Below are 12,858 nucleotides of genomic sequence, written 5' to 3' on the forward strand. Positions count from 1 at the left end.
AAAGGAAAATCAGAAGTCATTTCACTCACGGACAGAAATGCAAAAATGAATGAATGGATAATGTGTACATATACATAATACAACTGAATTCTGCAAAGTATAAAAAGCAGGGTATGATAATAATATACCATGCAAGTTTAACTTACAATAGAAAATTGATTAAAAGATTATTCATACTAGAATATTATATATTAAAAGAATAAATAATCAAATACAGAAAAAGCATTTGATAAAATATAACCACCATTCATGTTAACATCTGTTAGCAAACTAGGAACAGAACTTCTTTAATCTAAATATCAAACTGTATCTACAAAAAATTTAAAAGCAAACATCATGGTGAAATCTTGAAACTTTTCCCTCTATGATCAGGAGTTATGAAACAAAGATGTACAGAAAAGCTAATATACCAGGCCCGAGACTGTTATCCTTAGAAAGTTCTGTTGGCAAGGCTGGCTCTTGGCTGGTGTCTGGGAATTTGACTGACTGGTAAATGGACCCTACACTGACATAAAACTTTTCCTAAAATGATAAGAGTGGTTCACTGTGCTGAAATTGTACAAAAATGTGGTTTTATCTGCTTCCCTTCTGGGAGTATGGAATTTGGCAAGTGCTAGGGCGAGGGTGCTTCTGCGATCAGCCCCCAATAAAAACCTTGGGCAGTGAGTTTCCCTGGTAGACAATAACTTCAAACATTAATTATCACAACCCATTGCCCGAGGAATTAACTGCATACGATGTGACTCCAATAGAAGAGGACTCTGGGAAGCTTGTGGCTGGATTCCTACAGACTTTGCCCCATATACTTTTTCTTTTTGCTAATTTTGCTCTGTATCCTTTCACTGTAATAAATTTTAGCCATGAGTACAACTGTATGTTGCATCCTGTGAATTCTTTCAGCAAATCATCAAACCTAGGGATGGACTTTGACTTACAACATAAATATCTACTATCATCAGCACTATTTGACATTATTGGAAGTCCTAGCTATACCAATAAGGCAAGAAAAAGAGATAAAAGAACAAGGACAGAAAGATAGAAACAAATTGTGATGAACTGTTTATAGAGAAAATCTCAAAGAATCTATAGATAAGGTATTGGGACAGATTTTAATATGGTTACTACTATAAAATAGACAACAAAAATATCTCATTCCTAAATACCAGCAAAGAGATAATAAAACATTAAAAAGAAAACACTATTTAAAACAGTATGAAAAAATAAAGTGCCCAAGAATAAATCTAATAAGAAATATGCGAGACCTTCACTGAGAAAATTATAGAGATGTTAAAGAACCAAATAAGTGCAGAGATACAACAGTCAAGGATTTAAACATTCAATGCTGTAAAATCCAATCACTCAAGTAACTCTACAAAATAAATGCAACCCCAATCAAAATTCCCAGGTGGGGAAGGTAGGACTGTAGAATCAATAGGCTGATTTTTCATATTTGTATAAAATTACAAAGAGCCACAGCCATGTTTTAGAAAATACTCTAGAAAATATTCTAGAAAAATGGCTATATTCTAAAAAATGAATGAAGTGGGAAGACTTACTCTTTCAGCGAGTTTCAGTAAAAGACTATAATAGTTTAGAGTATTGAGCATTGGTGTGGATAGGTAAGAGGACCACCAGAACGAACAGACAGGCCAGAAACTGACCCAAGCATATATGGATGCTTGATATATGACAAAGATGGTCCTGCAGAGCAGTAGGGAAAGGATGAATTTTTTCAATAAATGATGCTAGAAAAAAGTAGATTATCCATGTGGAAAATTACATAGGACCTCCACTTGACATGCTAGACAAAAATCAATCCCATGTTTACAGACATAAATGGGAGATGCAACACTGTAAAGCTTTTAGAAAATAGTTACAGGAGAATAGCTTCATAACAAGGTAGGGAAGGATTTCTTTATAAACTCATAAAACTATTAACTATAAAGGAAACATACAACAATTTTTACTACATGAAAATTAGGAACACCTGTTTACCATAAAACACTAAAGACAGTAAAAAGACAAGCCACAGAATGAAAGAAGGAATTTATAACACATACAACCAACTAACAACTAGCATCTAAAAATACAAAGAATTACTACAAACCAGTAAGAAAAAACAACTGATCAATGAAAAGATGAACAAAAGACTTAACAGGCATACCACAAAGAAGAATATCCAATTGGCCAATAAAATATTTGAAAGGTGCTCAATCTCTTTAAGAATCAGACAACTACAAATTAAAAATCATAATAAAATAACACAGCCATCAAATTGACAAAAACTCAGAAACTCTGACCAGGTCAAGTATTGGAGAGGATGCGACAATAGGTACACTTAAACATTACTGTGAGTATAAACTGGTATCACCACTTTGGAAAATGTTTTGGTAACATATAGTCAAATTGAAGATATGCATACGCCACAACAAAGCAATTCCGCTTCTAGGTATAAACCCCAGAAAAACATATGTATAAGCAAACCACAATTCTTAAACAGAAGTGTTCACCATAGCACTGTTTCTAAAATTTAGAAAACCCAGAGTCCATTTATTACAGAAAATCCAGAAATAAGAATGGTTCAGGAAAGGGCATAAGCTGGTGGCAGGAACTTTTGAGAAGCTGGTAATGTTCTAATTTTAGACCTAGGTGGTAGTACATGTATGTTTACTGCATAATTATTCATTAAATGGTGTATTTTTGGACCTCCCTGGTGGCGCAGTGGTTAAGAATCCACCCGCCAATGCAGGGGACATAGGTTTGAGCCCTGGTCTGGGAAGATCCCACATGCCGCAGAGCAACTAAGCCCGTGCGCCACAACTACTGAGCCTGCTCTCTAGAGCCGGTGAGCCACAACTACTGAGCCCGTGCACCACAACTACTGAAGCCCACGTGCCTAGAGCCTGTGTTCAGCAACAAGAGATGCCACCACAATGAGAAGCCTGTGCACTGCAATGAAGATTAGGCCCTGCTCGCCGCAACTAGAGAAAGCCCACGTGCAGCAACGAAGACCCAACGTAGCCAAAAAAAAAAAAAAAAAGGTGTATTTCTATTTTATGCTTTTTTATATGCATGCCATATTTCACAAAAAAAAATTTAAAAAGTAATTTATCTTTTAAGTAGAATTTAATTATGTCTAATTAAGCTTGAGGGAAAAAAAGACTTGGTGCATGGTAATTTTTCTTTCAGATGTGGGTAGTGTCATGTCTGTACCAATAACACCAATAAAATAAACTGTTTAAAAGGTACTAAAATTCTGCAACTCCAATACCAAAATGGTATTGAAAAACGAAACATAATTCCATGATGTGATTTAATAATATTATTAAAGAAATTTTAGAACAACAGCAGTTGCAAAATACTTCAAATATGTAAGTTTTAAATTTTGCATAGTGCATAAGGAATGAAAAAGGGATGGAAGTATGAAAATTAAGTATATTAAAACAAGTCCTGTTAGCTCTTCCTTCAAAATTCAAATCTAATCACTTCCCAATAATTCTAACAGCATCCTCTCTGACTAGAACCACAACAACAGCCTTATAACTGGTCTCCCAGCTTCCAATCTTCCACTCTTGCCTACTCAAGTCCACTTTCCAGAGAGCAGCAAGAGTGATCTTTCAAAAAGCAAACAGGCTCAATATCCACCCATGGCTTCCATTTTACTTCGAATACATTAGGAGCCCTCACTAGTTTCTTTAACCTCACATTCAACATACCCCTCACTCAACTACGCTTCTGTCACCTTGCCCTTCTTTTAATTCCTCAAACACCCTAACTTCATCCCTGACTCATTCTTTACTTTTGCTTTTGTCTCTACCTGGAAAGTCTTTCTCCAAACCTTCACATGACTGCCTCTTTCTCATCATTCAGACTGCTGCTTAAATGTCATCTCTCAGAGAAGCCTCTCCTGACTTCTGTACGGAAAATAGTACCCTTATAAGCCCCTCCCCCAGCAAACAGACACCATTTTCATTTTCTCTAATCTCCTGTGTACTATCTTCCACATGCACTTAACGTTACCTGAAATTATATTTGTTCCTCTACTCATCTCCTGTCTCTCCTGCTACAATACAAGCTCCATGAGGAGAAGGACCTTGTTTTGGTCACTGCTATATCCCTAGTAACTTAATATATTTGTTGAGTGAAAAAAAAAAAAAAGAATCTAATTCATTAGAAGAAATTCTAACTGGAAGGGAGTAGAAGAAATACTTACATGTTTATTGCTCATTGGTCTTTTCAAGAAAGCATCTCTAGAAATATGGTCTGCTGTTCTTGCCACATCTTCCAAAAATCGATAATCTACAAATTTTGAAATAGAAAAATAAACAAATGATATATGCCAACGGCCAGGAAGCATCAATCGGCTATGCAGAAGATGGCTTACCACTTAGGAGATTCATTTCAGTAAACTGTTGCATTGAAACATATGCAGTTTTATCTCGAACTCCATTACATGTCAGTTCTGCTTTGTGTTTCTTTACACAGGGCAAACTGAAGAGACAAAAGAGGAGGTACTTTTACACTTTGAGGTAAAAAGGGTACAGGCAGAGATAACAGGGTAGGAAATGACATATATACCTGCAGGAATAGCGCATACAACGTGGACATCTGTACTTTGCTTCTTCTGTACCACAAGTTTCACATCTACAAAAGCCCAAATGAAACTTGATAAATTATCAAATATTAACTTTACATGTTTATTTATAAACTTTTAATGCTGAGTCAATTACTCATCACAATCAATTTACAGACATGTAATCATAGTGAATAAAGTAGATGCAAGTAACTCTTATGAAATACTTGATAGCTGTCAAACATCGTTAGAAAATTCTCCTCTAGGAAATGACAACTACATTTACAATGTTGTTAATGATATGTAATTCAAGAAAACACGTATTAAATTAAAAAAAATCATCTCACTTTGACTTCCTTTTCTACTATAATCTGAGAATGAGATCATTCGATATTTTAACTTGTAACTCTTGACACTGTTAACAATTGTCTGTGTGCACATACCCAGAAGTCCAATCCATGAGCTATGTTTATTTATCTCAAAGGCAGACACACCAGAAAAAGATAAAAGACCCAGGCAAATTTAGAGAGTAGCAGTTGCATTTTTCTTTCTCAACTCCTCACCCAACCTAGAATGGGCGTCAAAATAATCTAGAAATGCTATTATCCATCATCTGTCTTCAACTGTTCTTTTAGGATCTTGGGATACTGACAATCAAACTACAGCTACTTCTGTTTTACTCACTGTGTTCGAGACAGTGATAATCCCAAGAAACTGACTACTCTTATTTCCTATGCTGCCTCATTATCACACTATAAGGAAATTAAATCAAAAGCAATAAATATTCATAGTACCCATAGAGAAACTAGACAGTTGGGAGAGTTCAAGTGTATTTTCTCTAATTTTAACTTACTCCAGTTTGTCCTTGTTGGTTTTATTAGACTTTTCCTCACACCTATACTCTCTCAAAAGAATACTGAGCCAAGAGCATATTAAGTCAAGCCAGATTCTGGTCCAAGGGCTTTCTGGCCCCAAGAATTTTCACTTCCTACCTTGGCCACTGGACACTAGTACCAACCTCACATATTTTCACTGAATTTATTGTCATCTGACAAAACCCTCCCTTCCCAATCGCCCCACCCCCATCATTCAGGCTCCCGGGACCCAAACTGGCACTTATTTATCATTATTCCACACCCTTCTGGTAGTGTAATTTCTTTCAATCTAGACAACAGAGGATTCCATAGCTTTATTCCCCCAATGGAATTCTCCTTGCCCTACCTTGACATGGCCAGTTTCCGCTTGGAGACCACTGGGGGATTTATCTGAGGCTCTTCTTTCACCTTTGTATCATCCATCACTTCTTCTTTAGGGAAATACTTCTCTTCTTTTACACACACTTCATCCATTATTTCCTCCTTTTTTACGTTCTGATCAAGAAACATCTCCTCCCGTTTAATCTCCAAGCTATCTTTCTTCTCTTCCTTCACTTCTAGCCAGTTCATCACTTCTTCCTTCACCTTCACGTTCTCTTCCTTTAGCTCTGGTTCTTCCACCTTCTCTTCTTTTACCATCAAACTACTATCCATCTCCTGCTTCACCTCCAACGTGCCTGGTTTTTCCTCTTTCACCTCAGGCCCATCCTCCACCTCCTGCTTTACCCACTGGTCATTCCGCATACCTTCTTCCATTTCTGACCAGTCCACTACTTCTTGCTTCACAACTGCTAGATCCACTCGCATCTCCTCTGCCCTTGGTCCATTTCCTTCTTCCCCTTCCCCTGTCTTCCCTATTCCGGTCAGCCCATTCCCCGCCTCTCCACCGCCGGCCTCCTCGGTCCCTACTGTGCCCCTGACTCTCTCTCCACCTGACTCTAGACTTAGCCGCGCCCCTTCAGCTCCACTCTGGAGACCTTCTCCCGACGTCTCTTCATTTTCAGCAGCAAAATCCATCAGCTCAAGATCCTTGACCTCCGTTGCCACTCTGTCCTTCAATATGGCTGGTCCACGCCAATAGGAATGAATTTCTGGCCAGAACACCGACAGCGGCCCACGTGTGGATCAGAGAAGTAGCAAGCGGAAAGCGCCGGCCCGGCGCGTCTCTCCAAACAGTCGTAAAGCAACGCTTCCGCGCACTGCCGCTTCACGACTCGTGGAGCTCTTTACGGCTCTGCTGCAGTCCGGCCCAGACCCTCCGGGATCCGCGTGAGGCCACGCCCACTGTCATCCCGCCTTCGGGGCGGGGTTTCGCCAAACCCTTCCCTTGGGGAGGCCGCGCCCTATGCACGTGGCCACACGCTTCCGCTTAAAAAGAGCAGAGGATCTCTGCGCCGGGGTGGGGAGAAGCGGTATCCTCACAGCTTTGTAATGGGAATACCCACCCTAATCTGTTCTGAACTTGCATGAAAATGGAAGAAACACCTGTTATTACGCCTCTCCACGCTTCAGTTTCTTCAGCAGTACTCCAGAGACGATGGTATTACAAATCTTTTAGTTTATTTTGATGATTAAGTGTAATCATGCATGGAAATAAGCTAGCAGTGATGAAACTCAACATATGGTCGCTATTATTACTGGGAATCCTGATAGGTTTCAGGTAGGAAAGAGGGCATTAACTTTAATTCTTTCACTTCTTTGTCAGTAACAGCCGGCATCAGCCAGTTCCCCATTTACAGCATCTTACAGGATTCTCTCTAGGTGAATATATATATATATATATATATATATATATCTCACACACACATATTTAAAGACTGGACCAAAAATCCAACCCCCAGGACTAGAACATCTTAAAAAAAAAAACAACACAGGAAACAAAAACTATCCTGTCATCCGTTTCAGTTACTTTTGAAAATTAATATTACATACTGGGCATTAGGCATTTTCACCTAATCTTTACATGATGTCTGTGAGATTCATATTTTTCTCTCTGCATAAGGAGACTTCAAAGAAATGGAGTTTTAGCTGTGGGCTGCTTTGTGCCAATCCCTCAAATCCTGTTATGGTTGGCAGGGCATTTAACTGTTATCACTCATTGACATGTTCATCAGGGAATGGGAATTTTGAATGGGTGAGCAGAATGAGGAAATTTTGAAACCTTAGTTGGGGCTCCACTGATACTGTAGCACTGGCAGTTGCATTGAAGTAAGTTGGGAAAGTTTCATAAAATTTTCTTATGGGTTAAGAGGAAGAGGCTTCCAAAGGAGTCATATAGACAGTGTTTTTTCAGTATACTTAGAGGTGCCAGCTACCCATGGAGTCAAAAAGAGCCTGACTGGTAACCCTGTTACCGACCAGGGTTCTTGGACTCCTTAATTAATAGAAATTGATAAGAGGCCAGATAAGAAAATCAGGTAAGACTTTATTGGGACTAGTGCTGCAGCACAAGGGAGCAAAAACAAATAACAGGTGCCTTTGTTGGCTCTTGGGGTGGGGGGGCAGGAGGGAGCTGGTTCCTTTACATGCGGTGAGGATAGGGGTGGATCTAGGGGTCCGCCTGAGGGGTTAGGTGGTCCGCCTATCTCCTTGGTGGTGCTGTGTGCAGGGTACAAGTGCAGTACCCTGCTTTTGCTGCAGACTCCTGAGAAGTGGCAGTTGGGTTTTTGGTCTTTTTGTATCTTGTTGTTTTTAATTTGCCCCACCTGCACATGCACACAGTTATTTTTAGTCCCTTATAGTTTCTTTGTATTCTGTTACTCTTTCTCCAGGTGCAGGCACTGCAGCAAAGAGTCCCAGGTCCCAGCCTGTCTCAGATTTGCAGGCCAGATTACATGTTTATACTAGGAATAGGGGCTAAATGACAGAAAGAATCCATGTGGCCTTGCTAAAGACAACATTTGGGGGATGAGAACAAGAGGAAGTGTTTACTCTCAAGAGAATAACGGATGTCCATTTAAGATCACAGAGAAAGTTGTGAAACTACAAATCAGACACCAGAAGCAAAAACGCTTTGGAGTATTTTGGATATTTGTCGTTTTCCTACATTTGTTCTTGTAATCTGTGTGTTTTTTTCACAGTCACTGGAGGGAATATCATTAAACCAGTAAGGATTCTTGAGAGTATCACAGCTAGTCACTTAACTAAGTTAAACAATCAACACTTTAGGACTGTAGTTTTGATGGAGGTATCAGAGGCTGTGGTGATGTTGTTAAATGGCAGTTTTGAAGGAAAAGGGGAACTTGAGTGGTCCTGCCGGAGAGAACTTTGGGTTGTTGGAGTATAGAGCGAGGGTATTGCCTGCAGGGACAGACATGGCAGGGACGGGGGAATGAAGTTGTTTGTGGGCCTATCATTGAATTCCTATCCAGTTCCTCAAACCCCTTTCCCTCCCTTTTCTACCTCAATGGAGTAGAGGGACAAGCCCAGCTCCTGCAGTATAGGATTGAACCTTCATGCTATCCTCTATCATCTCTGTCTCCCAGCCCTGCCCCAGGCATCCATGGTGCAGCTCTCCTACTCACTTTGGGAGCTGGCCCTTTGCCGAAATCGTAGTTGAGTTCAATTTAACAGCTAGAAAGCTGGGGATACTTTCTAGGAAAGCATCTAAGCTAAGACTGAAATACCATGAGAGAGTGTATATTATGGATGGTGAAAACCATTTTGGTGGCTCAGCAGGCAGTGTGTAATCAGCTGTCTGGTTGACTATAGGGTAAATATTAGGAGGGCCTTTCCTGACCACTCAATGGACAAGTAAGAAAGTGAAGACCCAGAGAAATAAAATGATTTGCTCAAGATTACGTGGCTATTAGTGGCAGTACTCTAACAGAAAATTAATGATCTGGTCAAAGCCTTTGTTCGCACCTGAGCCTGGTTAAAATAAAGGCTGGAAAGTGGAAGTGCAGCTGGGTCCACACAAGAGGCAGGAACCAGAAAGCTTGGAAGCCTGAATTTTATCTTGTGGGCATGTGTTGTGATGGGTTGCATGTTGGGTTACTGAGAAACAGACGCTGATAGGAGTTATTAGCGTTCAATGCCTGTGAAAGGAAGGAGGAGGAAGCAGGATTGGTCAGAGAGAGAATTTAAGATGTGATGCAGGTCTGACAAATCCTTGGCCAACTTGCCGGATCGCTCTGGAGAAAGCGTTTTCTTTCGACTGTCCTGCATCAGGCAGAACTGCTCCATGCTTTATATCTGACCCCACTCAGTCACCAGATGCAGACTGCCCCAGAAAGGACATGATCTTGGGCAGTAGGCTTCTCTGCAGCTGGAGCTGACAGCTGGAGGCTGATGACTGCACTTCTTGTGGCTGGGTATCAAGTTCTTTGAAGGGGGATCTGGGTGGCATCTCTCCATGGCTACCACAGTGTGAATGTGTATTTGCCTCGGTGGCCACAGGGCCTTTTGTCACTGAATCCACTTTGTTCTTCTTTCTTTGAAGGCCAGGTGTATCTCTTTCCCATGTACCTTGTTAAAAAATACTGCCACTCCACAACCCCCAGGTTTATATATCCTCAGTGCGTGTAGTCGTGGAGACTCACTATTGTCCAATTTCAAATGTCTGGGGAAGAGTCTGATTGGATCAGCAAAGTAAGGGGGGTAGGATCTCTTAGTGTAAACATGATTGTGGAGTTGTCAGGGAAGACCAGTTTGATCTGGGCAGTGTTCTCTGATGACAGTGGGGAAGGTACTGGGTTTAAGTCTCCAAGCTACATGCTACTAGCTACTAGTAGCCACTAGTTGTGTGACCACGCCACGTCTAATTTGGTTTCTTCATCTGTAAAATGGAGATAGTTATAGCTATTTAACAGAGCTGTTTTGAGAAATGAGAAAATGTGTGTGAGCTTTTAAACAGTAAAACATTTTATAATTATAAGTATTATTTTCCTCATTCTACTAGTAATTTTGAAAGGTTCACTGATGACAGCTTACTTGTTCTCTCTTTCAGACTGTGGAGGACAAAGCTGAGATAATCACATTCCCCAGTTCTCGGCACATTCTCACCATGTGCGACAACCCTTTCTTTAATGTTTTCGTCATTTGTACATCTCCACTCTCATTACCCTCCCCCTCACTCTCATGCATTTGATATGGTTCCTTACGTAAACACGTCTTTGTGAAATACATAGTGTTGTTTTATTGTGTGCTATTTGTAACAGCTTCCTTGAGGTATAATTCACGTAAAAATACACCTATTAAAAAGATACACCTATTATAAACTTACAATTCAGTAACTTTAAATTTATGTAGTTGTGCAACCATCACAATAGTCCAGTTTTAGAACATTTCCATCTTCGCCCCAAATTCCATTGTTTCCATTTGCAGTCAGTCTCTGTTCCCAGGCAACCATTGATCTGTTTTCTATCTCTATATATTTGCCTTTCTTGGAAGTGTCATATGAAATCATACAATATGTGGTCTTTTGAGTTTGGCTTCTTTCATTTAGCGTAAAGTTTTTGAAGCTTACCCATGTTGTAGCATGTATTGGTAGTTTGTTCCCTTTTTATTTCTGCATAATATTCCATTGTATAGATATATCACATTTTGTTCATTCCTTTACTAGCTGATGGACATTTGGATTGCTTCCAGGTTTGGTATTATGAATAATTCTGCTTCCACATTCACATATAAGTCTTTGTGTATACATATATTTTCATTTCCCTTGAGTAGATAGGTACCTGGGAGTGGTATTTCTGGGCCATGTAGAAAGTTTATGTTTAATTTTTTAAGAAATAGTCAAACTGTTTCCCAAAATAGCTATTCCATTTTACATTCCCACTGGCAAAGTGTTAGGGTTCCAGTTTCTCTACATTTCTTGCCCAAATTTGGTATGGTCAGTCTTTTTGATTATGGGTGTATAGTGGTATCTCATTGTGAATTTAATTTGCATTTTCTTAATGACTAGTAATGATGTTGAGTATCTTTTCATGTGCTTACTGGTCATTCGTATGTGAAATGTTTATTAGTGAAATGTTCATTCAAATCTTTTGCCTATTTTTTCTTATGTTACCTTTTACTTTTTAAGTTTAAAAAATTTTAAAAATTTAATACAATTTTAAAAGGTTATTTTCCATTTAGTTATTACACAGTGTTTGCTGTATTCCCTGTGTTGGTACGATACATCCTTGAGCCTGCCTTACAACAAATAGTTTGCACCTCGCACTCCCCCACTCTTATATTGCCCCTCCTGCCCCCGCCACAAGTGGTTACCAGTAGCTTGTTCTCTATATCCGTGAGTCTTCTTTTGTGTTATGAGTAGCAGCGGGGTGAACGCACAGCTATTAGCACATGACCGTTAGCGCTTGGCAGTTAGAGGTCCCACTCTGCCAACAGTCTGCATGCAGTGTTCCTCGGGGCAGAGAGTGCCGTGAGAGGTGGATCTCGGCCTTCTCCCCGGGGCCCTCCAGGACCCCTGGCCTTGGGCCGGCGGGTGAGCTGGGGAGCCGGGGACAGGCTGAGGGCTGTGTCCTGCAGGGCCCCAGAGCCCTCACCACAGCCACCCACTGGCTGGACCCAGGCCTTGAAGCAGCAGCGACCCTCTCCCCCATCCCCACCTCTGCGACCTAACGGTGGCAGCCGTGTCCATGGGTCGCAGTCCGGGAAATCCGGCACCCGTTTGGGCGGCCTGAGGAGCCTGAGGGCCAGTTGAGTCCTGGGCACCTTGCTCCCTCACTGGTGATGGCTGGGCAGGGTCTGGGACTTGGCCCTGAGGGTGCCACCAACTGAGATCTGCCTCCTCAGCTGGGTCTGGGCACTGGTGGGAGGACCCGGACTGGGTACTGGACGAAGGCTCCTGGGCAGGGTAACCAGCCCGCGAAGGGACCCCTTCCTCTTAGGGCTTGGACCTCGGAGGTCAAAAGTTGAACCTTGGGTCCTTGCCCTCTCTTGTCAGAACAGAGAATAACCTTTGTTTCGGTGGAGGTTTACAGGAACATCGTGACCTATGACCTGACCTCAAAAACAAAGGATCTGACACCAAGAAGTTTGCAACAAATAACCACGCCCTTCCCTCACCTTTCCTATAAAAGGCTTTGCTAGAAGCTTTCGGGAAGTTTGGGGTTTTTAGGGCCTGAGCCACCCGTCTCCTTGCATGGCCCTGCAGTAAACCTTTCTCTGCTCCAGACTCCAACATTTTGATGTTGTTTGGCTTCACTGTGTGTTGGGCACATGGACTTGCATTGAGTAACGGTCATATTCACTAGTTTGTTGTATTTTATAGATTCCACATATAAGTGATATCATACATTATCTGTCTGACTTATTTCACTTAGCATAATGCCTTCCAAGTTCATCCATGTTCCTGCAAATGGCAAAATTTCGTTCTTTTTTTATGGCTGAGTAGTATTCCATCGTAAAGACATACCGCCTCGTCTTTATCTATTCATCTGTTGATGGACCCTTAGGTTGCTT

General features: G+C 41.0%; 1 protein-coding gene and 1 long non-coding RNA gene across 4 annotated transcripts in view; one reads left to right on the plus strand and one right to left on the minus strand.

The window, feature by feature from the left end:
• Positions 1 to 6,654, minus strand: part of ZNHIT6 (zinc finger HIT-type containing 6) — a 65,729-nt gene extending 59,075 nt beyond the window's left edge. The window contains exons 1-4 of one of the 3 annotated variants that reach the window (XM_007173040.2): positions 5,795 to 6,648; positions 4,579 to 4,644; positions 4,385 to 4,491; positions 4,214 to 4,299 (exon numbers count right to left, since the gene is read on the minus strand). In XM_007173040.2, coding sequence (XP_007173102.1) covers positions 4,214 to 4,299; positions 4,385 to 4,491; positions 4,579 to 4,644; positions 5,795 to 6,465 — 930 coding nt within the window. In that variant the 5' untranslated portion in view covers positions 6,466 to 6,648. Of the gene's footprint in view, positions 1 to 4,213; positions 4,300 to 4,384; positions 4,492 to 4,578; positions 4,645 to 5,794 lie in introns of all 3 variants that reach the window. The other 2 variants (XM_057555240.1, XM_057555249.1) reach the window with 2 other exon arrangements.
• A 149-nt stretch (positions 6,655 to 6,803) lies between these two features.
• The window catches only part of LOC103017793 (uncharacterized), a 59,418-nt gene continuing 53,363 nt past the window's right edge, over positions 6,804 to 12,858 (plus strand). Inside the window, exon 1 of the long non-coding RNA XR_450224.2 lies at positions 6,804 to 6,988. This is a non-coding gene — a long non-coding RNA (uncharacterized LOC103017793). The remainder of the gene's footprint in view (positions 6,989 to 12,858) is intronic.

The sequence above is a fragment of the Balaenoptera acutorostrata genome, chromosome 1 (assembly GCF_949987535.1).
Source record: "Balaenoptera acutorostrata chromosome 1, mBalAcu1.1, whole genome shotgun sequence".
NCBI classification, from domain to species: Eukaryota; Metazoa; Chordata; class Mammalia; order Artiodactyla; family Balaenopteridae; genus Balaenoptera; species Balaenoptera acutorostrata.